The following is a 25,247-nucleotide window of genomic DNA, read 5'->3' on the forward strand; positions in this document are numbered from 1 at the left end:
CCTTTTGTGACTTTTTTTTAATGCTGTAAACTTCATTTATCATGGCCATAACTTCAAAGGGCATTTTCTAAGATTTAAAGTCCATACTTAAAATAAAAGTTTAAGTAACAAAAATATATAAATTTACTTGTAGCAAACATTCCCATCTTTCATAAATTTTGGCTATCAGAAGTCCTTGGGATAAGGTAGCGTCACGATTTAAAAATGCAGAGGAACAATAATTATTTTCAAAAGCAATATTTTGTAGATTGTCCAGCTATATTAGCTTTTTACACGTTGTCCTAAGCTGATGGGGAGCTCCGTAAAATCACAGCAGTGAACTTCATGGGGGTAGCTGTGTAAAAGATGGCAAATTTTACAGCACTTTGTGACCTGATAGATAAAACACCATATGAAAGCCATGTATTTCTAAACGAATTCTCAGATGTTAAGAGTTCTCCTTTATTTAAATGTTGTAAAAGGGGTAATGAACAGAGCAACATTGAAAATACCTCCTTTATGAGAAATCCACATGACATAACCTTCAGAAAGCCCTGAGGCAGTTGGGGACAAGGGGCATTTTTAGCATTTCTGGTGCTTACCTGTACCACTTGCCTGGGGAGCCCCGTCCCCCATCAGGCTGACCTTCTGTGGCTGATTTGGGATGAAGAAGATCTGAGGGTCAAGCTGATCTCAGGAGAAGACAGACACAGACAAGACTGTGGTTGAGAATGACCCCTAGGTAGGCTCAGCTGCTGGAAAGGTCAGCATTGCTTGGATTGAATCGCTGTTGAAGGGTTGGGCACTGCAAAAAGAAGCCCCAAATGTTCTGTTTTCTGCGGAGACTGGAGGGATGGGATTTCATGGAAACAAACTGCCCTCATTTTGACCTGCACAGCATGCTGGAAGCTTGCGGGGTGAGGTGCTCATCTTGCCATATGCGGGTTGTAAACAGAATGTGAAATTAGCGGGTTTATTTTAATGAAATAGCTTCTCTGAACCATCTGCTGTGGGGTTACCAGTGAGGGAGAGAATGAACCAGTTGGCTTCACCAGTATAATGAAATAAAATAATTAAAAATTAATTGAAAGATTCTGCTAACCCATAGTGACAAATTTCAAACCAAACCATGATGTTTGTTTTAAAATGCAACTGAGAACTGGTTAAAACAACAGATAACACTATACATTGTAGCTAAAACATCACATTACGTGTTGTTTACGTGGTGGAGCACTTATCAGGGTGAATGTCTTCGCCCTATTTCAGAAAAAAAGAGGATCTACTTAGCAACAGCATTTTTTCCTGCTGTATTGTATACTGAATTTGTAGTGTGCACCTGAGGTAGATTTGAGCCATTGTCTTCCAGTGTGTTTTGAAACATTTCTTCTTTCTTCCTCCCTGAAGGACAAACTTGGAGAACAATAAATAGGCTAAAAACATAAGCAAAAGAAGATTAAACCCTCCCCTACAAAATAATAGCAATAACAATAAATACTACTACTAATAATAAAGAAAAGAAAATCACAAGACAGTGGGAGGCAGTACTCATCTCTGACAGATTGCCCAAAGCCCAGGCAGCCACTTGCTTTTGCTGGATGCATTTAGGTACCTATTGGTTAACCCCCTTTCCCTCCATTTATTTGGTAGGTGCTCTTGGAGCTGAGTCATTACTTGCAATGTCTCTGCAGTGCTTGCAGAGCATTAAGAAAAATAACACGTATTTGGGAGGTGTTGTGATACCTCAGTGCTTCTAAAAGCTTTATTCTCATTGAGTGGGAGAAAACAGTGGAGTTTGGTCACCTGGCAAGGGACAAATGTGTAAATCAATGGATGTGGTGGGTAAGGTCATAATATTGCACCAGAGCTGGGGTAATAAGGCTGTGTGACTTAGCCAGGCCACTTCCAGATGGGAAAATTCTCTTATTGCTCAAAGTATCAGCCAAAGGCAGCTTTTAGCAGAGATGTCAGCTTCATAAAGTGATGGTGAGCAGGCTCAAATTAAGTGAATGTAATTTAATTTCCTGCAGTAGAGGCATTGGTCTTTCACAATGTGTTATTAAGAATACTGCTTGCAGACAAAAGACAATTGCTCCACAAAGTTGCTACTAAAGCTTACTTGGCAATTAAAACCTGTAGGCTACAGTTTCAGAGTTGTTTTGTTGGGTTTGTTTTTTTGGTTTTGTGGTTTTGGTTTTGTTTATTTTTTTGGTGTTTTTTTGGTTGGTTGGTTGGTTTTGGTTTTTTTTTTTGTTTGTTTTTGTTTTTGTTTTTGTTTTTAAATTTTGTTACAATTTTGCTGCACTCTCAGGTAAACAAACAATAATACTTTATAGAGAAGTGTGAGTTGTCATGTGATACAGTATTTACTACTATCTACTGATACCATATAGAAGCAACTGGCAGGTGGTGTCTTTTGCCTGCACTAAGTGCCCATGCAGAACCAAAGAATGATCTGTACAGGTTATCAGAACCAAAAGAAGGGAAAAACTGGCAAAGAAATGCTGTATTCTGGGAAGTTAATAGTGTCCCACAAAGCATGCTCCTTTCTACAGCAGGAAAAAAAGGCAAAGCAAATTATACTTTTGGATCTCCATCTCTCAGATGCTTCTGGTCTGCAGAGAGCTGTTCGGACCCTGGAGTGCAGATTTACTGATTCCATTTTTTTACATGGTGATTTGTCTTTCTGGGTCTTGACATTGGGACTTGCAAGCACAGAAGGAAAAACAACCAAGGCAGCAGTCCCTGTCAGTGTTGTTTGTTTTTTCTTTCTTGGGTTAGAGGAGCTGTTGCAGGGGAAATGAGAGCTGGGAAAAGGTAGGACTCAAGAGCTTGTGAAAGAAAACTGCACAGGTATTAGTCTCCTACAAAAGCTGGGTGCAGCAGTGCTTGAGGGTCAAATCTGAATGGGTTTTAAATCAATTCCTGAAGCTTTCATATATTTCATAGTATGCTGCAGTGTTGCCTCTTACCTAGATTAGAAAGTAAAAGAAAAGGAAGTTTGTTCTTTGTTTATTTTACCCCTTTCTGTATCGCACAGAAAGCTAGACCTTGAAAATCTTTGAAAATCTTCCTATATGCCTGAGAATTCCTTTCCTATCCGTTGTTAGAGAAATGATACATAGGCAGAAAGGTTTGTTTACGGTATGGAGTATCCAAGACCAACTCTAGAACCTGCTGGTTTACAACTTTCTTCTCTTCTGCTCATAGAATTTCTTAAAGCTGATAATATCGGAGTCTGTGTCGGTGAATTTTATGCTGTAAATTAAAGATTATCTTTCTTACTTTCCACTTAGTAAATTCTGATTCTTGTATTCTGACAGAAAGTTGTGTTACATGTCTACAAGGTAATTGTGTTCAGTCATTTTTACATTTTTAGAAAGCTTTTGTAAATCCTATATTCAGAATCTAATTTACTGTGCAGTGTTCCTTAATAGACTGTTATGTCTCTATAGAATAAATGTACTATCATAAAATATTTTCTAACTAAGAATGAATCCGTTTAGTGATATTTTTTTCAAAGGTGACTCCAAATAACTTTGATTTAGAAAGGAGGCAAAAATCATTAAGTGACAAGTTGCCTGTGAAAGATGATTTGTCAAAACAGTGTTTAGCTAACTTGTACATACATTGGTTTGGGAGCCCAGCATACATTTTTCACGTTAACAATATACTGTAATGGTTTAATGTACCATAACAGTTAAAATTAGCACATTAGTAAGGTTCTTTCTTCTGCATCAGCTTATCATGATAATACAGAGCACCACACTGCATGGCTTGCTTGCACAAAATTTATTAAGGTGCTATGGAAAAGTTTTACCATTAAAACCTGAATAGCCTTGAAAACTAAGAAATGAAGTAGCAAGGGATTGGTTTAAAATTTCAGTGAAACCGAGTTAATGAACTTGTGTTGATATGTACAGTCATGCTTGTCTTCTGCCCTATTCAAGTGCAGTGGCCATGGGACCTCTCATGATATCTGAGGCAAATTACTTCTCATTGCAGCCAAAAAGGATGGAAAAGAAAATTGCATCTCAAGGGATTATTTGCTTCCATTTTGATTCTGTTTTCTTGTCTGCCCGCATTACCAAGCTCTCTCTGCACTTTGAGAGTATTTTGGAAACGAGCACGTCGTGGGTGGTCTGTTTTCTTTCTTTTCTCACCCACGAAATGTGACTGGTGGCTAAAAACCACCTATGATCAGGTACTTATGGCTGTATGTTTGTTTGTAGAGGCACAGACTGGAGTGTTTGAAGAGTGAAGATCTTAATCAGTGATATGATAGTTGGGGTGTCCTGGCAGCAATCCCTTTGCTGTTGGCTATACTTTGTTGATAGCAAATAGCATCAGGCTTTGCAGTGTAAGCAAGTTTCTGGTCAATGTGGTTGTTTCAGCTATAGCCACACTTTTCCTTGGAAAGCAACTGTGTGGAGGGGGGAAGTGAAGTTCTGCCACTTTTACTTGTGTTAATTAGTAGTTTATGCCACAAAAAATTTCAGTAGAATGAATAAGATTGCAAAGACCTATTCCTGGTGTGAAAATGAGATTGCTTTTGCAGGTTGACAGGATACATGAAAGAACTAATCCCCATAAACGTAAAACCAGACCTTTTTTTGGTCCTATATATGTGGGGAAAGAATATGGACTCTCCTTGCTATTTCCAGTGTTCTTTTAAGTTACTTGATCTATAACTTAATAATTTATTTCCTTCCTACTTTGTGTTGTTATAATGGGAAATGAGATTTATGTACAGGTTTTGCCTTGCCTGTCATTAAATGTTCCAGTTTTGAGCCCTCATCTTCTGAGAGCAGATGTGGGAAAGCAAACGAAACCTGAGGGGAGTGTGGGGAATTTGAACCAAGCAAGGACTTAAATAACATAAAAATAATCCATATGCAAAAGTCTTGTAATAAAGTCCAATTGTTTTGGACATGTTCATAATTTTTAAGCCAGACTGATTTTTCAACACCTAAATAGACACATTGATTCTACTTGCTAAGAGAAATTTCACATTAAAAATGAGCATTTTCTTCTGTGCTTTGCATAGCCACGTACATGCTGAACTTGCATTGATATGAGCAAGTCCATTTGAACTCCATTAAACTGAAATATTTTCTTAAGCTAACTGAGAGCTGACAATGTGGGAGCATTTGTCTGGGTTTTTTTCCTTCCCCACCCCCCAGTCTGGTTTGAGGCTGAAGGAGTGACAGGGGCAAAACATGTTACACTTAGAGCTTTTTATCCTCAATTTTCTGAGAACGTTGGCTGTTTGTTCTGACTTCAAGAAATGCAGTCAGTGACAAGAAGAAAAACTGCCAAAGGGATGTTCTCAGAAAATTAGTTCTATTAAAAGTTCAGCTGAAAATGAGTGCAGAGTCCAGCCTTTTCTATCTGATTAATGACTAAAACTTCTAAATAATAAATGCCATAAAATAATAAGAAACCATAATTTGCATAAAGAACGAAAAAAATGAGCAAACTGAGTAGCAATTAGGAATTTATGTTCATGCTTTGGTTGATTGGCTTTTTTGTCAAGAATCTTCCATTTACCAATTTGGGCTGCTCTTAATGGGGACATCCTTTTTATGTGTGCTAAATGGAGAACAGCGGTAGCAGGACATAAATAGGGTGTTCTTCCCTTTTACATATGTATAAGAGATTAAGTTGGCTTTGTGCAATGTGAACAGGTCTGTACTACTGAGAACATGAATAATGTTAGTTTCTATAATTGCTAACATCTGGCTTTCCATAAATCTGTTAAATTACATGGAAACAGAATTAGATTTCAGTGTCATAAGTAAAGCAATTAAATGCAACTCTGTAGGCAATATGGCTTTATATTCATCTGTGAAATCCTTTTAGTTTTGAACTGTGAAAGCTACCCTTCTAATCTGTACTGTGATTCTTCTGCATCCTATATAGATTATATTCAAGGAACTCTTAATGTGATGGGGAAGACAATATTGATGATGCTTGGTGAAACCACCAAAGGCAGAGTGAATGCTTCATTTATACCTTTGTTTTCAACAAAAACTACGAGTCAAAGTCTATTGAAAGGAAAATGGGATATCTTTAAGAATGTTTTAAGTTTTACAGTAACTATTTGGATTCACTGCATGAACTCCCCAGATAAATTCATGTTGCATAATTATATTTTACCCTCCAAGAGCAATTTTAATGGGCTACTGTAATTCTCTTTTTCTGGTGTATAATGATTTTATCTTGTCACCTATTCTTTGTGTCATTGCAAAATCATACTGCGTAGCTTTAAGACTTTTTTTCTGTATCAGGTGCATCTGATTTCTTTTTTTTTTCTCCCTGCTCCCCCCAATTCACTTATACTTCTAGCAATGGCAAAAGGATGCAACTGACTGCTTTTATTATGGGAAATGTTGCTCATGCTAGGAACTTATCAAGAGTAGTGCACCTCTATTTTGATGTAAAATCCAGAACAGAGAGTGGCCTAGTTGACAAAAGGTCACTCTGAATGACCAGTAGTTACCAGTCACTGGGAAATCAGTATATCCTCTTGTCTGAAGGTTCGAGTTTGTCTCTGGTATATGGTTCCACCAAGTATGTCAGACTCAGCATTTATAATTAAGCCTGATGGAGATAGTTTAAGAATTCTTGGTGAAATCAAAGTAAATGCTGAAGAATAACCTAAAAAACATCAGTATTTAATGTCTGGCAAGTAAATGTGAAAGGTATAACCCCTCATCCACCAGCAAGACAGATTAGCAACGATTACTTAATGCAGAAATAAAACTTGCCACGTGAGAAGAGTGTCCAAAGCTTTATAAATCTGCTGTTTTGCAGATATTGATGAGTGTGCCTTGAAGACCCACACCTGTTGGAATGATTCAGCCTGTGTGAACCTGGCAGGAGGGTTTGATTGCCTTTGTCCATCCGGACCATCCTGCACTGGAGACTGTCCCCACGAAGGAGGCTTCAAGCGGAACGGGCAGGTGTGGACCCTGAGAGAGGACAGATGCTCCGTTTGTTCCTGCAAGGTGAGATCCAGCTGGTCTGGGCTTCAGGAGTCCTTTAATTCTCTGGGCTCATGTCAGGAACCCAATATTGCAATGCTACTGGTGTTGGCAAAAATATTAGCCTAAGCCTAAGGCACTGAGGCAAAAGGTAAAGGGTAAAGCTGTCTCTGCTGTGGGCACTGAAGTTGGGATGGGGATATTCTTCTGGGAAGGCATTTCTTTTCTTATTTTGTGAATATGTACGTAGCTTAATAGTGGCTAATCCTGCTGAACTTCTGCTGTGTCACCCTGTAGGCCAGAGCATCTCGGAGTGTGCCTTGAAGAGGGTCTTGCATTACCCTTTAACACAACGTTCCAACACACTTACTGGAAGTGCTGAAAACTGGTTTTAATTTCTCTTTGATGGGGATATGCACCTCTCAGTACTGTCAGCCAACTTCCTGTTGGTACTATTTCCCTTTCCTTGGAATACATGTGAATTAGCTGTGTGAGAAGACAAGTCTGAACATGAGTCAAAGGTTAGAGGACCCAGCAGCAGGCACTTAATTTCCTCAAGTGAAGAAGGGCAAAGGCCAGCTTCTTCCTCCTCATCCCAGCTTGGCTGTGTTGGCAGCTGTCCCATTTGAGCAGTACAACTCCCTCTGCACCTTTGGAAAAGCCAGGTCTAGTATCAGTAGATCTACCTTAGAGTTAAGACTTAGATCAGGGGGAGGAGGGAGGGTGTGTTTTTTGGTTTTTTTTCCCCTGGAAATTATCAGGGTTTTTTCTGACTATGGTAACCAAGTTAGAAGAACATTTGGCTCTACTTTCTTGATTTTCACCGGTTAACAGAGGAATGCTGTCATTGAAATCAAAAGAATTTTAAGAATGCCCTAATCTGAGAAGTGGTTGGTCTTTTATGGCCCCTTTGACCTGATTCATTCATAGCATGGGTAAAGCTGTCCATAGGCAGAGCACTGCAGGCTCCTGCATCAGGGCAAGTAAAATTAGATTTTGGCCACTGTGAAAAGCTGAAGATGGAGCATGGGATTTGGTCTCTCAGTCTCCATGTCTCAATGCTTAGGAGCCAGAGAAGCATGAGAGGGTTTGAAGGGGGACAAAGAGGAAGAGGTGTTTCAAAGTTGCAAGAAACTGAAAGCCTCATCATTTCTGTTTTGCAATGGTGTAGCAGAAGGGAAAATAAAGACTTCAGATGAATAGAACCTGCAAAATACACTGCTGGATTGGGCTCAGTAGGGAATATGTTCTTGTTAGTTGCTATATTTTTTACTTCAAGTAGCCTCAAGCTCCCTAAAACTCCTCCTTTCAGAAGCTGAAGTGTACAACTCTACTGAATATATATCAAGCTTTTATGGTAATCTTGGGGAACTGGCAGGCTTACGAAAGGATTTCCAGTCAACAGAATAAACAGCTTAATATATTTGAAGACATCTGGTCTGCCTTTGCAGAATTAAAACTATTAGTATTCCCATTTCAGATTGTTTGTAATTTGTTTTATTTGCCATTGCACGTGTTTCTTATGTTGAATGCTCTTATCGGTGTATGAAAATATACACATGATTAACTAGTACATAGATAGTCTAAACTAAGCCTGACACTGTTTGTTGCTGTGACTCTTCCTTTATATCTTCTTCAGTTTTTATCTTGGGAATTACCATTTGCATTTAATTTTGTTCCAGTAGCTGCCTGTTTCAAGAGGGAAAAGAGGGAGAGCTCCTCCTCTGTCACATCTCAGGCAGACTCTAAAGTCTTCACTCAGTGTTTATTAAAATGTATTTTTATACATTGGAAGTGGTAGCTGCCAATACACCAGGCTACTTCTCAAGCCTATCCTTTTCATGCAATTGCACACAGACCTGGTCCTGCTTATCTTTTGCATCCTGCTCAGTTTGCAGTGAGGAAAAGAGTAGAGGGTAACTAAATCCTTCCTTATACTACTTACTTGAACTTTGAAATGATCCTACTTACTTGTTTTATCCAGGAGACAAATCAGCATTTCAGTTTTAAAATAAAATGGGCTTTTCTTTTGCTATAGTTACTCTAGGAAAGGTCAGGTGGATATACTTTGTGCATTGGCTGAAACACATAGATACTATCTTGAAAATAGTTTAACTTATAATGGATGTAAAGGAAATTAAATACCTTACATAACCTTACTTAATGAACTTCAAAGTTATTTGTGAAGTAGGATACTATGGGAGATAAGATATTATATTGTTTCAGTTATATAATGAAGCAAAGTGTCATTATTGAAGCACAGGGTATTTCAGTGTTTCACAGGACCCAGTTTCCTCAAAACATCCTAGTTCATCTGAATGTATATCAAGTTTACAAAATCAGAAATTCTCAAAACTATAAATTAACCTTGTACCTTAAGTATATTTGGTGTGTCTTGTATAGGCATCTTCCCAAATTCTTGTGGATTTAACAGGGCATCAAATTTAAAGCTGGTAGAAATTTGAAGGGGAGGGGGAGCTGTTGCAGTTTGCCATGAAAAAAGCCAAGCCTGGCTGTAAACTCTGGCTATATCTGGGCTTTTGAGCCTGTCCTCTGATTAAGACAGCCCTGTATGAAAAAAGCCTGGGGGATGCACACAGCACTGGGAGCAGGGGGATGTGCCGAGCTGATGTGTGTTCCTGAGGATGAGAACTGTTTGCTGGTTTGGTTTTGGAAGGGTCTGATTTCTCTCCAAACTGGATCTGGGGCCCTGTGGAAACTTGAGTTACCCTTAACATGTGTGTGACACCCTTGTGTGTCAGTTCTACCTTTGATAAGAACAAAGTTCATACCACTGGTGCTTTTGAAGCATGTAGAACTGATGCAGGGAAGAAGGTGGGGAGGAAGAGGTAGTAATGAGATATTATTATCATGTTGTTACTCACCTAAAGAAAATAAAGTTTTCTCTCTATATTTTTTAATTTCCTACATATTTCTCAGGGCTACTGGAGAGCTGAAAAGATGTACGTGGCATGTTGTAGCCTAAGAGGCTTTATGTCACTGCAGTATAGGGATAAAAAGGTTTTTTGAAAGGTATAGAGCTAATTAGGTTGTAGACAAAACACAGATGCTTAGACACTAAAGAGAGTAGCAGTGTATTATGATTACCAAAAGTTCTCTGGCAAACTCACCAGGCTTTGTCAGTGTTCTGAGATATGGAGAGTAAAGGCAACGTAAAAGATGCTCAGGGAAGCACAGAACTACCAGCACTGTCACCAGCCAAAAGGGCAAATCTGAAAACTAATCCTGAAAGCTTAGAAACTGAATTGGATCTAAGCAGACAGGCTTAGCCATTATTAATGAGCACAGAAGAGGAGAGAGACTGCTGCAGTGAAGGTTCCTGGATTCCTGGCACAGCCCCACACGCCTGGAGCGGGTGCTCCTGACAGAGCTCTTGCACTAAGCTGACTTTGGATGTGTGTCTGGACCTGGCCAAACCTGTTGCTAAGGAAATGGGCCACTGCCATTCTTCCTTATGATTTACTCAAATTGCTGAGTAAGGAAATAAAGCTTTTTTATTCCTCTTCCCACAGCTAAAGCAGCAATCTAGCTGCTAGTACCGAATCCCTACTTATCCTAGTTTGATACAACACTGAATAAACCCTGCCTAGTAACGTGTGCCCTAGAGTTGGCAAAAGCAGTTCAGATCCATGTTAACCTGGCATGTTTTCTACATTTCTGTAATTCTGTGTTTTCTTCAGCTTTACTTGTTAGTCTTAAGAACTCATTTTAATTATTCTTACAATAGCATGCAATATTCTAATCCATTCAAAACTGTGATGAAATGCAGCAGTGACAGTGACTGACATGGATATTGTGACTCCCTGGTGCTAATTTTGTACATGTTGCATTGTGGCCAAGACTGACTTTGCTTTAAAATAAGAACCAAGCATACATCCCTACATCAAATCATAAGCAATCAACCCCCCTGTACTACATACTGAGCAACCTGGTCTAGTGGAAGGGTCTCTGCCCATGGCAGGGGCATTGGAACAAGATGATCTTTAAGGTCTCTTCCAACCCAAACCATTCTGTGATTCTGTGCTGTGGTTAGGGCTGCTTTGTCTGCCTATGGAAAAGCCATCCTGGGCTGCTGTCACTCTTTTTAGAAATCACTTTTTTAAGGGATCAGAGGACATTAATTCCCTTGAATTGAAAGGTATACCTGTATTTGCTGGCAATGAAATTTGGTTCCTTCTGACATCAGATATAGTTTTATAGACTCAGAGCAAGGTTCTGATGAGAATAGGAAAAACTGTGATGAAATGAATGGAGTTGTTTTAGGAATTGTATAGTTGTGACCCAGAGCAGAATATACCTTCCTTTGTCTCACAGCTCTATCTTTAAACTGGCTGCAGTGGATGCTTTGCTTGGGTAAGGAGTAATCCAATAACTAGCAGTGACTGCAAAAGGAGTTAATGTCAGAACTTTTCCATAATCTCCTCACTGTTAGTTGTGACTTCAGTTTCCAGCCTGCATGTGGCATTTCTCTGTGATGTCTCACCTACAAGAAGGGGTGTAATTTTAAACATGACAGTTCATCCAAATTTCATAACTAAAATTAGAATCAGTTTGGTTTTCTCTGATGTGAAGATAATATATCCTTTTCTCTTTACATGCAGAAGCAATTCTTCTGCTTATCTCAAACAGTTCTGTTCAATGGTCTTTAACAAAATGAGCCATTCAAAACTGTAAGCAAATATTTAGCAGAATCATATTTTGGAAAGCCTATGAAATCCAGGGCCTCTGAAATACATGAACTGAATTATAATGAGTGATGATGAGTCCATTTGTCTTTATGCTGGTGTACTGTGTTCCAGATGTGAGGTCAGGAATAAAGAACAAGTAGTGCTACTGTGACTTTGTTATATTTTGCTCTGATAAAGTTAAAGGGGCCACCTTTATTCAACTTATTTTCTACCTTTATTCAACTTATTTTCTTCATGGCGGTACATTCAGTCAAAGTAATGCTAAATAAATGTTATATGTATTAGAGTGACAACTGCTTGAATAGTTTGTTGATGAAACCAATGAGATATGAAATTCCTTCCCTATATTTCTTTTGAGATACTGACTCATTTTAAATTCAGTTAGCTGGAGACAGGCAAACTGTTCTCAGATTCAGGCAGTATTGGATCCATGCACTGACAGAAATTGGGATAATACTGGTATTTGTCATATTACAACAGGCATGATCCAACCCTTGTCGGTGGTATCATTGAATACACTAAGAACTTAATATTTCCTGATATGCCAGAGGTGTGCCCTTTGCTCTGTACGCCCGTGACCTTATCTGGGTGGCTGTCTGGCAGCCTGTGCTTGACCTCAGGGCAATGTGTCCTCGCAGGACGGGAGGATTTTCTGCCGGAGGACGGCCTGTGACTGCAGGAACCCCAGCGCTGACCTGTTCTGCTGCCCCGAGTGCGACACCCGCGTCACCAGCCAGTGCCTCGACCAAACCGGGCACAAGCTCTACCGCAGCGGGGACAACTGGACCTACAGCTGCCAGCAGTGCCGCTGCCTGGTATGGGAAAAGCATGCTGGATAGGAACAATAATAATAATAATAATAATAATAACAATAATGATTATGACTTTTAGCGAAACATACCTGCAAGCAGGGGCGTGGCTCTTCCTTCACCTGCTTTTCTGACTGGGGATGACGACGAAGTGCTTACGGAGCCCCAGAGAGAACTGAGAGCTACATCATCAGTTTTCCTCTTTCTACTGAATAAGTAGGTCTAATGAGCAAAATGAAAAGCTTGACAAAAGCTTGGAAACCATGGCACTATATTAATGACAGCGCTGGTCTGCTTTTGAGAACTTCTATAAGGTTGTCTGATCTTTAAATTACTTTTTCAGATTTTTTTTCTCATGTGATGGATTTGGTTGGGGAAGTTTCAGTTTTTAATTACATCAGCTGGTGTGGCTGTCTTAGCAAAATGGAAAATGAAATCCCTTTTTAAATTTTTTTTTTTCCCCATTCAGCAAATGCTGGAAACACCAAGGGCCAGTACCACTTTGTAAGTCAGAAAAAAATTAACCAAATAAAAAAGGCTAAAGAAAACTGAAATTACTAGAAGAACATGCAAAATAAAGAACACTTATTTTCTCGTTAGACGCTGTAGATTGTTTCCTTAAAGCTTTAAGTTTTCCACAGATACACTAATTAGTGCATCAGTGAAGTTCATTAAAATTATCAGCTTTCCATTTATAGCTGTGTGTATAACGTAGTCGTTATGTATGATACTAATCAAGAGGTGTCTGAGCATCAGGAAGGAAATTGCATTCAAAGCTAAGTTACTGTTACAAGATAATTATCCATAATGCACAGAGTAAGTATTGAGGTTGTGTCTAACGGTTCTTTGCCTAATTTTATGATGGGGATAACATAAAGAACTGTAAGACAGTGGCGCTCTAAATCAGTGCTACCTGTAAGGTCCTGTGTAGTGTGTGATGTTCTCAACATCTGAAGTGTTTGCAGAGTAGCATAATGCAAGTTATTGAAGCCCTTCACAGGTTAAGTTTAGACACACAGAATACTCTGCAGAAGTGACCTGATGTTTCTGTCTTCTCAATGTCTCTAGCTACTAAACTGCTTTGGTTTTGGTTGTTCATTTGTTTTTTTTTATTTCACAAAGCTAAATAATAAAATAAGTCAGTGGAACATAAATGGTATTGCTCTAGCAATTCCTTTAGGAGTCAATATTGTCTGCTGCGAGTTAGATCGGTGTTCGATGCTTGTCAAGCATACTAACCTACATCTATCTGCAGTGTTAATTTTCTATTTAAATGCTTGCTGTGATCCCACAGAGGTGTTTATGTGACCAGGAGTAGAAAGAGTTCATGAGTCTGCAAGGCAATCACTGCAAAAATTATAGTTTGTGGAAAATATTGGAACCCGGTATTTAACCCTGTCTTCAAAATCCCCGGAGAACTCAAGTCCCCATGCTATGATGATAACAGAAACAACCTAATGATAATCTGCTACATTTAGGGAACTTCAGCTTAGTATTCAAATGTGAATTTGTATGATCAACCAAACTGAGATCTGATCCATTCAGTTTGCTGCAATTTTGGCAAAACAAAACTTTTCCGTTCAACAGGATAAAGCGTTTCTTGGTAACTCATAGATGGCAACAAATTCAATGAGATTTGCTTCAATTTTTATAGGAAGGAGAGGTGGATTGTTGGCCTCTTCTGTGCCCGAGTCTAAACTGCGAGTACACGGCTATCTCAGAAGGAGAGTGCTGTCCCCACTGTGTCAGTGACCCGTGTCTGGCTGACAACATCACCTATGACATCAGGAAAACCTGTCCAGATGGCTATGGAATCACAAGGCTTAGCGGCGCTGTATGGACAATGGTGGGATCTCCTTGTACAACTTGCAAATGCAAGGTATGATGGGCCGGGTGCAATGGTCATGGAAATGTACATCCTGAACAAAATTAGGTTTGTTCAGGAAAATACAATTGGGTTTGTTCAGGGACAAAACAAAACTTGCCCTTGGAGGCTCCCATTAAAGTCTTGGGGAAGTAAATGAGACCCGAGAGCCTACAAAAACCCCACATCTTTTCTGTGTTGCAGAGTGGAAACAAAACAATTCTCTCCTTGCTGAAAATGTTGAGCACAGCTATGTTAATATCCCAGTGCAGCATTCTGTTGGAGTGCCCTTCAGGCATTCTCAGTATGAATCTAGACTAACATTTCAATAATTGCCTGATGTGGATGTTCATGAACATGCGTATTACAGACCTGGTAAGCTGAGGCAAAAACACTAATAAAAGTTTCACCAGCAAGTCCACAAGTAAAAGGGCACTGCAGCTCACAGATGAAGCCACTCCCTCAACAGTAACAGGAGGGGAATGTCGCAGTTTCTGTTCCCTGATCTCATCAAGATGCATTTAATCCAATGCCTCTAATGCAGAAGTGCAGTCTGTCTCCTTGGCTTTGTGCAGCGATGACCCCACTGTGCTAATATCAGAATTATGAAAATGTTGTTTTGAGTTTTATAAAATGTTCTTTTCACTGTGGGAGAGCAAGCTATTGCTCCAGGGCTTTAAATTATTGAAGGTAGCTTTCCTAGCATTTTTAAATTTTTTTTTTTTTTGCTGATTTGTGTTGGATTTAAAAAAAAAAAAAGAAAGGTAAAAAAATGGCTCATTTGGGCTTTTAGTGGTTGTAATTTTTTATTACATTAGATATATTACATAAGATAGCTTTATAAATGACTGGATGTTAGAGAGAGATATTTAACAAAGGATTACATTCCAAAGCTGTGTGGTGTGTGTGTGTGTTGTCCCCATCTCCCCCACATCTGCCACAAATCAAGAACCTGAACTATCTGCTATTTTCAGACAAACAGAAACCTTCCTTTTGTGGATCACATCAAAACTCTGCCGCAGGTGGGCATGGAAGGCTTAGATAAAGTTATTAAAAAGCAAAGCCTTGCTGGTGAGTCTCGAGGTACAGAAAGGATTCCCTTCTTTCTAAACCCCTTCTCAGAGAGGAGTCTATGTGCAGATAAACCCAGTTTTAGCCTTGGATTACGTTAATGGTTTAAATTTAAGGAATTATAGAGGTGTGATTGAACAACTTTTGTCCTGCAGGTTTTAATGATTGGCAAGATGAGAATATTTACATAAAATGAATAATTTATTTTATACAAATGATCAGACAAAAGATCTTAAAACTATTACTGCACAATATAAACACTAAAAATCTACTAGTAGAGTATAATATAGCATAAAGTAGTAACAAAGCAATTCCTGAAGCAGTTATATTAAAGCTAGCAAAAAGAAGTAATTATTAAGTAGACATCTGATGTGAGTCACCCATACCAACGCTGGTGAGGAGATCTCTTTCTCTCAGCATGGAGGAGTAACCTTGGAGGGCGTCCCCAGCCAAGGGAGGAATCTCCACACATACACCCCAGGAAGGGTTATGTCAGAAGAACCTGACTGCATGAGGGGGGACTGGACTGTTAGAGTATATAGTGATTGACTGCTGGTCACAGATCTACAAGCCAGCAGACTAGCTTATCTGTCAAATCCTGTTTCAATAGCAGGATGTGTATTCGAAGTCTGGTGAGCCAGGATGGTTTTAGCACACTTCAACACCAAGGCAGCACCCTGGCACCAGCAGTTTATAGCTTGCATTGTGTTGGATTTTAGGTTTTATCAGGGGTAGGCTCTCCTGCCACAAACTCTTTCCATTGACTTTCTTCCATGAGAGAAAAATCCAGTCATCTCTGTTGCCATTGCTGTGCTGTATTTTGTTTTGGGGACTGCATCCAGGTTTGTAGTTCCTGAGTAGTCCGGGCTGGTTCAGTGCTATTTGTTCAAGTCAGCCTCCTCAAAAAGCCACCACTGGGAGCAACAGCGACCCTTGGGGTGATGGAAGCAGGTTTTTGTAGGCAGTGGATGTGTACCTCTGCATGCCACCAGCCCCTTTGCTCTTTGTGACTTGACACCTGCTTGTTTGTCTGTGCAGAATGGGAACGTCTGCTGCTCGGTGGATTTAGAGTGTCTCAACAACAACTGACCTCGTCAGACTGGACTGTGCTGAGGGAGGAACACTGATGGAGTTAACACCTGAAAGGAAGTCGTGTGCATTGGCATTTTATATACAACAGACAATTACCAAAGTCTCCAAACTAGGAAGGTGTTTGGGAGTTGCCTTTGGGACCGATCACTCTGCTCATCCTTGTCCGGGTGACTCACAGTACAGCGCGTAGAAGTCAATGGTTGCTAAAAGTTTTCAGTGTTGTAAATTACACACTTTTCCTGTCAAGAAATTCGCAAATATGTTTAAATTATTTCATGGGTAAACTAATGCTGTACTTTTGTTTTAATTTGTGTACTGACAACATTGATAGAATTCAGCTCTTCTTACTTTGAATCTAGATTTTACAAATAAGGCAGCCTGTCGTGATTTTTGTCCCATGATATCACATACTTAGTTCCAAGGTCCCTGTTAGATGTATTTATGAAAATATGTATGTATGTACAGTCAAATTGCATAGTACTTATATTTCACAGCTGTCCAACATTTTAAAGCATTCAAAGGTATGGACAGAATGGAAGTAGTCAAAATAAGTCTGTCTTAGAAAAATTATAAAATTAAATGCCATGAACTTAATGAAATGGCAGAAAAAGCACTTTCTTCTCCAAATGTGCAGAGCAGCAAGACTCCTATAGTGAGAAATGGAACTAAAACCACATTCCATTGCCAATTCAGTACAGATTCAGGAAAGAATTACCAGTATTCCATTGAGTATACTTCCTCTGGATTATACAGCGATACAACAGAGACCCTTAAGATGATGTAATTTAAGTTGACTGAGGTAGAATTTGCTTGCATTTGTAGCATCATTGATGAGTTCAGAGTCTTTCCTTTTTTTGTGTTTGCAGTAATAATGATGTCTGTCATGCTCAGTTACTGCTCCCACAGTGACAAAGTGCAGAGGCCCCTGTACCAGTGACATGCAGGACAGGAGGCCTTAACTTCCATTGCTTGGTAACTTCCATTACCCAGTTAACAGCTCAGAAACAGATTTTATCTTTTCATATTTTATGACATTCAGAAATATTTAGTTTTAAATTTACTGCATTGTTGAGTACCTAAGTTTAGACAGAAATATAAAGTAAAACTCCTAGCCCCATATCGAGGTTAGAGTTTAGATTCTCTTCAACTAATGTCTATTTTTTTTCATGAGGCTAGAAAGTTTGTGACATTAGAACAACAATATATTTCTATGGTGATGCATCTATGGCTTAAATGTCACATTCTCAACGTGTTGTTATGTTTTGTTCTGCTCATTGTGTGGTGTTTTTTTTTATTTCTGTTTATTTCCTTAAACACACTGAGTGTACGGAAAAGATTGCAAAAATAAGTATAGTGGCTACAGTTTGGAAAGTCTACATTTGTGAGTTTTTCATAATTTCATGGAGAAAATGTGAAACTGATTAATAAGAATGAAGTGTGACTATACAGTGAAAAAATTAGTCGTCTTTTAAATGAAGTACTATTATGTTTATAAGGGGACAGTGGCAAAGAATATGAAATTACTTTAATCATTCAGACAACTTTATTCCCATTTTTTAAATGGGTTTTGTTTTAGTTAACAGGTTTGTGTGGTAAAGTTAAATTTATTTTCTTAAAATGCCCCATCATTTTCAGCTAATAATGTGTTGATTCTATTTGCATTGCCCTGATGATTGTATAATAAGGGAAAGAGTTGTGTTTTATATGATACTCAAAGGATGTTTGTAAATCATAATGTCAGCTCATTTTGTATATCACATTGTAAAACCCAATGGTAATTCAGTTGGATAGGATATCCAGTGGGCTGAGATATAAAGGGGAATGATTTAAAATTTGTGGGCATCTAAATAAACTCCTATGTACAGATTGCTTTCCCTTAGTTTTATTAACAGGGTTGTAAAACACTGATCAATGTCCTTTCCAGCTCAAACTCATGATGTTGCAAAAAGGAGAAAGAGTGTTTGCCTGGAGATGTTGTAAGAGTTGTAAGAAATATTTCATTTATACTTACTCAGACAAAATCATATATTCCAGTCTGTCAATCTGACCAATTTCTGAAGCTCTGTGAAAGGAATTAAGACAGTGCAAGGTCTGAAAATCATTCTTTTCCCGTTTACCTGGTAGTAGTGAAGCCCTTTTCCAGGATGCTTTATGGAAGCTCCAGACCTAGTTAGGATCATATTTAACAGGAGCACTGAAGTTAACATTTTTCCACTGCAGAGACCAATTTTCTTCCAGAGCGCAAAGGCAGATTAATTCACTAAAACCCTTTCAGAGCATTTTGTACAGCATTATGTGTCATTAACTCCAGAGTGATACCGCTTGAATTGTTTACACAGAGTCAAAATATTGACACAGACCCTGTTTGTTTATGTTGCATTTTAAGCAGCTGCCCTGACTGTGAGGAACTTTTCCTTATGAAGCAATTTGATCACTAGTCACATCACATTTACCTTCAGAGTACTCAGAAGCCCCAGCCCCAGCTCAAAGAGCACATTAAGAAGACTCAGTTCCCTGTGTTCCTGTGTCACTAAGGTAAGTAAGAACTTTCAAAACGTCTTTCTTGATGAAATTCCTTATTCCGTGTAAGTATATGGGCACTACAATGAAAATGCTGAAAAAATAATGCTTATTAAAATAATTTAAGAAAATTCTCCTCTACGTTTGTGAGGTGGACCTTCTCTCTGCTCAGAAGTACATATACATATATATATGTTATATATGTGTATATATAGTGTATATATATAGTATAGTTTTAACATGAAAAGAACAGCCACTATAATTTCTGTGAAAAGAAACTTGCTGCTAGTTAAGGGACTTGGTCAAAGCTCTCACTATAGGCAACTGGAATTTTGTAGCAATTTCTACTTATTTATCCCCTGAAGGAGTATTTTCTCTGTAATCTTCTGATGACAAAAAATTACACGAACGAGAAACAGAAAATGAAAATTCCAGCTCTGGTAAAATGTTTTTGCCCTCTTCCTTTTGGCTCAAAGCTCAGCCTAGGTACGAAACCAGAACCTTGTGTTGTGTTCTGTGAGGAAAATGACTTCTCAGCTCTGCTCCCTGTGTGTTTGCAAACTCATCTACAGAGCTGAAGCAAATGTTCCTTCATAGTGGTCCCTGGAGTCATGGACCACACTGAGCCAGGCCAGGAACTATTAAAGGCCAAAGTTGAACTATTCCCCACAAATGCTGAATAATAGCCTAACTCACAGGAATGTATGTAGGCTTTATCAGAGCCTCTGTGTTGCCTCAGAGGCCTAAATAACAATGGTCTTCCAGTAATGTATCTTCCCCCAAGAGCTGTCAGTGAGTTTTCAGGTATAACTGTGTACAAGATTTAATTAATAACATCTTTTCAGTCAGATCACAATCACAACCAAAGTATCATCTTTTTTTTTTCTTTTTTTTTTCCTATGTCTGACAATAATCTTTTAGAAAACAAAAGGTAAAATGTCAGGAGTCATTATACAAATGGTAGAGTAGATTGTAACAGAATTAAATCATAACTCCTACGAGCAATATGGGAATGTCTCACATCTAATGGTACTTACGTAATCATAATTAATGAGGGGTTTTTAAAAGGGCCCCATGATACAGCTTGATGTAAAATTTTAAGTGAGTGTTGTGATAAGACATGATTGTTTGAGGAACATATTCTGCCAGCAGAAAAATGTACCTGCCAACAAGCTCCTCTTCCTCTTAAGGTACATCTTTGATGCTCATTGATATTTAAAGTAGTGTAAGGAAGACCTGTGGTGGAATACATTAAAAAACAAAAGAAATCAAAAATATCCAGTCTGAGGTATCTGAATGTTTCATACCTAATTCTTCTCTGTTACTGGTAGAAAGCAACAATAATTCTGATTCAGCTGGTCATTGACCTCAGAGGCATTACTGAACTGCTGGTATTGCATTTAATCTGCAAATATTACTTGCAGGTGCTAGCAGAAGTATTTCTTGCTGCTAGCTGTCAACAGATAGTCCCTCATATCAATTTTTATCAATAAACTAATAAAAAGGGTCAAATTCAGTTTGTTTGGTTTTTTTTTTAATGAAATCATCATCAGAAGATTGACAACACATGATATCAAAAGTCATGCCCGGTGAAAAAAACCACAAGCAAACAAACAAACATAAAACAAGGTCCCCAAAACCATATATCTGCCATTTAAATTCTTTACTGCTACTTCAGCTGTGCAGTGTGAGGGGATGAAGTGAGGTCTGATGGGTGGATTTCTGACTGGGAGCCGAATCTTTGTTTCATCAGTGCCTTACACTTGAATTTTATTTTTTTTTTTAATTCCTAAATTTGTGCACAAAATTGTTTCATTTAAGTGTTCTGATTGGAATTGAGTGGTTTTAGGAAGTAAGCCTTAATATGTTCTCTTTGAGACAGAGGTAGCTACAACAGGATCTGGACTGATTCAGGCTTCTTTTTCCTGTGTGTCTCCACTGTGAAGGGGAGAAACCACCTTGGGAAAGGGCACAGAGTTACCTGGCCAGAACACTGGTGTTCAGGAGGTACTGGGGTTGCAGCCAGTGGTTCTACAGGGCTGGATACTGTTTTACAGCAGTAGATACAGTAGGTTTTGGTTGTCCTTCTCTCTTCTGTAATTTCTTTCCAACGACTGATCATGTCACCTGTCCCAAGGCTCTCTGAGTGCCTGTGTGCTTAGACCTGTACCCACGTAGGTCCCCCTCGGTGAGGAACTGCTTAGAGGCTCTGCAGCAGATCATACCCTCGCTCAGAGCTGAGACCAGGAGTTTTTCATGAAATTAAACCAGAGCCGAAAAATCCTTTTTTCTAATAATGCAGTTGATTGATTGCTGTTTGATTAACTCTAAATCTACTTTTCCTCTCACAAGAATTGGAAATGCATTTGATGTAATCCAGGGCTTCTTTACACTAGTGTTGATGGATTCCCTTTGGCAGTATTAAATATGCAGATTTGTTTTGGTACCTGAATATTATGCAAAATATTCACCCAGGTGCTAGAATGTGTGGGCTTTGCCGCTGTTGTGTCCCCAGACTCCAAGCAGGAAATCCTTATTCAACATCTATGAAATCAGAATCAGAGAACCACCAAAATATGTTCAGGTAAGCACTAATTTTCAGGGTAAACTTATCTGTGAAGGTAAGCATTAAAGAAAACCAAATATGTATTTTTGAAGTACATTTGCAGCTGGAGAGGTGATTTTTCAGCCTGGTCATAGGTTTGGCCTTTTGCTCACATTTGGCTTCCCAGCCAAAACCAGGAGAAAAAGTCTTTGAAAGGCGTCTTCTGCTGTTGCCTTAGAAATGTCAGAAACACCAGGAATGATCTGCTTCTCTTAGGGTGTGGGTTGGCTAAGGATGAGCTTCTGGATGGAAAAGATAGAAGTAAATGCATAGCAAAACAATCCTTGCCTCAGTGGGCTTATTAGTAATGTCAACAGGTATTACTAAATTGTCTTTTGGGTTTGGATGTATTTTAATTCTACTTACAACAAAAAGTGATTTTTCCTTTCTTTATAGTTTATTCTCTACTTTCCTTGATCATTTTGCTGATCTCTCAGGCCTTCCCATCATGACAGTCTTACAACCTAAATGGGCACTGAGGAGATAACATGAAAACTGAGCAAAAGAAATATTTGCTTTCATGTCTATAGTAAAAGGAAATTTAGAACAGCAACTGATATTTTTTTCATTCAAATGTCAGCCTTTTTGTTTTATACTGGTCATAGCTAGAATTAATGCCTAATCTGGACCTCAGTTACAAAAACTGTTGTCATTACTAAAGCAAGACAGATCAAACCAGTCACCCAAGTTTCAGGCATCTTTTATTTAACAACCTCTCATTTAAGTGTCTACTCTCTCAGGCATTGAGGGAACTGCATCTCTGGCATTTGAAAGAGTGACTGCAGACTGCCCCTGAGCATGTCTGTTCCATGTCCTTTCTGCCTGGAGTTCTCCAAACTGGCTCAGCAGTATTGAAAATTCATTTAGTAAACCAAGAACACAGCTGTATCTCAAGCCAAGTTGATAGATTGGGGGAAGGGAGGACAGGTGAGCTGTAATTAGATGAGTCTGACAGCAATCTCACATCAATCCTTAACAAAACCTTGGGCATCACCAGGAAGTATTTTGGGATATGGTATAAATCACAAATATTGGCTGCAGTTCTGTATGCCTGTGGAGTTCAGGGGAGTTAAGCTGAAGGTTTCCTATTTCTAAGTATTGCTCAGCATGAAAGTTCTAAGCTATTTCTCTTCCTGAATTCAAGCATTCTTGTAAGATAGATGGGATTATGGTGTGCACATATATATCCTCTACAGCTGGGCAAAAAAGAAATTATCCCTGATGACTTTTTCACCTCTGAGTAGCCATCTCATTCTATGTCAATTGTCAATGCTTGAGATACTATTTACAGAGGAGCTTTTCTAGTGTGAGTAGTACTATTTCAAGAGAAAATAGATGGATGTCATCTATTTCAGGCGAGTTGATCCACTGCAAGGATAGCATGAGAAATGTCAGTCCCACATGTTCAAAAATTATACCCCAGCTGTGCTAAAATTAAGAGCTAAGCTTTAGAAAGCTCCGTGTTTGAAAATGTACATTTTTCAGTGATTCAGGTGTTTCAGTGCTGAGCTTATATTATCACTGTCAGTAAGACTCTGCATTGCCCTGGGCCACAGAGGTCACTAGAAAGGGATGAGCAGTGTCATGAGGGGATAACGGGGGAAAAAAACTGATGTATGAGCGACTCATTACATGCGCAGATAGTGACAGGGAAAGGGGAAAATCGTTTTAAGTTAAAAGAGGAGAGGTTTAGATTAGATGTTAGGCAGAAATTCTTTACTGAGAGGGTGATGAGGCCATGGCACGGGTTGCCCCGAGAAGCTCTGGATGTCTCATCCCTGGAAGTGTTCAAGGCCAGGCTGGATGGGGCCTGGAGCAACCTGGTCTAGTGGGTGGCACCTTCCTGGTCCCTTTCAACCCAAGCAAGCATTTCCATGATTTCTGTGATGATTTCTCTGGTGTGTGCCTCTCCATGGCTGTCTGCAGTGTCAGCTGTGGAGAGCCAGGTTCCAGGGCAGGCTGAGCTGGGGGGCTGTGAGCCGAGGTGCCCCCCAAGAGAGGCAGTGTTTGGGCAACCTGAAGTGTGTCTATGGTCCAGTTGCTGGTCTAAAAGACTGATGTGTCTGATCCAGGCCAAGCTCAATGTGCATCTGGGTCTTCATTAAAGATAATGGGCTAGAGATATCTAGCTCCCCTTGAGGGAGTTTGGGAGCTTTTGGGAGAAAGCTGATGCTGGAGATGGCTCTGTGTTTGGAAAGGAGTGAAACATGGTGCTTGAACTGCCCAACTTTCCTTTCAGTGTTTTCAGTGCTTTTGCTCTGAATTTATGCCAAAATGTGGCCAACTCTTGTGTCTAAGTATAAGCAGGAAAAAAAACCAACCTGTGAGGACCCTGCCCCCAACACCCAGAAAATAAGGAAGAGACCCTAAAGAAAAACACATTCGGTGTTGTTGTCTGCTTTGCACTGAGCAGACAAACACAAAAGTGCATACATTTAGCAATTTTAGTTCATAATGGGAATGCCATAGTATAGGGGCAGTGCCAAATTCATAGCACTAGCTTTAATGCAGAAAAACTAGTATCTAGCACTGTGCCATTAAGTCATGGTGTGGTCTAACTGCACCATGGCATATCATAAAAGTGCATGCAGAAACATTTTTGTGCAGAAAATACATCCTATCCAAAATGTGTCTTTCAACAAGTGTAATCAAAGTGAGATAAATTGATCAGCGAAACAGTAAATTTAAAACTTTATGGTGCGTGACTGGTTTTAGATTAAAACAGATAAAATGATTTGTGATAGCTTGAAAATAAGAGGTTTAGGAGCTTCAGTGAAACCTCTGAGATACTTCAGAGGCGATCAAAGAATTGCAAATTTTACAATTGCAGAATTGTAAAAAAGATCCTGGTTAAGAGTTCCTATATATATGGGGTGATGTTTGGTAATCAAGGCAAAAGAAATCATTTTATCAAAGCTTGGAAATGGAGGGAGAGAACCAAAAGGAAAATAAAGCTTTATGAGAAGTAAGCAGGAACTCCAGAATGAGATTTCTGCATTTTTTATGACATGAGAATACTGCCTATAGCAAAAATAAATGGTTTATTAAGCTCAGGCTGGCACCAGATGCAGAAAAGAGGTAACAGTTCAGAAACTGGAAAGCCATTATCAAATATGTAATGGGACATCACTGACTAATCTAGGTTATAAACATTCTTTTGGCTTTCTGCATGTGAGAAAAGTGAAGCTGAAATCAAGCAAATAAAACTAATATTACTTAATGCTGGAAATACGATGTCATTGGGCAGTTTAAATTAGGAGTGTGCAAGAGTAACACATGGGTTGAAGAGCCAGGTAATAGCAACACAGGCAATGATGCTTTTAGCAAAGACAAATGAATTTGTGAAGCTGGTGACACTAAATGTGGAAGTGATTTATAGGAAAGACTCCTAAGCCTAGGAAACAAAAAAGACTACTCCAAAAGAGTCAATACACTAAAATACTATTAGATTATTTTTTTTTTTTTTTGGTATTTATCTTTAGAATGTGGACACTCCAGATTTTAAACTGCTTCAGCTTTCTATGATGTGATTTTATTTAGAAAATAACCTGACCCTGGCCACTGGGAGAAGGTCCAAGAGCAGGAAGGTGGATCTTGGAGCTGCGACTTCCCCAC

The 25,247-nt window shown here is 39.1% G+C and overlaps 1 protein-coding gene across 6 annotated transcripts in view; it reads left to right on the top strand.

Annotated features, from left to right (window-relative positions):
* Nucleotides 1-18,371, top strand: part of NELL1 (neural EGFL like 1) — a 277,675-nt gene extending 259,304 nt beyond the window's left edge. For all 6 annotated transcript variants that reach the window (XM_051777275.1, XM_051777277.1, XM_051777276.1 and 3 more), the window contains 4 exons: nt 6,793-6,986; nt 12,310-12,486; nt 14,135-14,359; nt 16,454-18,371. In XM_051777275.1, coding sequence (XP_051633235.1) covers nt 6,793-6,986; nt 12,310-12,486; nt 14,135-14,359; nt 16,454-16,504 — 647 coding nt within the window. In that variant the 3' untranslated portion in view covers nt 16,505-18,371. The remainder of the gene's footprint in view (nt 1-6,792; nt 6,987-12,309; nt 12,487-14,134; nt 14,360-16,453) is intronic.
* The last annotated feature ends 6,876 nt before the right edge of the window (nt 18,372-25,247 follow it).

This window comes from Manacus candei, unplaced genomic scaffold (assembly GCF_025592945.1).
Source record: "Manacus candei isolate 608988 ecotype Guabito, Panama unplaced genomic scaffold, ASM2559294v1 h1tg000009l, whole genome shotgun sequence".
In the NCBI taxonomy this organism is placed as follows: Eukaryota; Metazoa; Chordata; class Aves; order Passeriformes; family Pipridae; genus Manacus; species Manacus candei.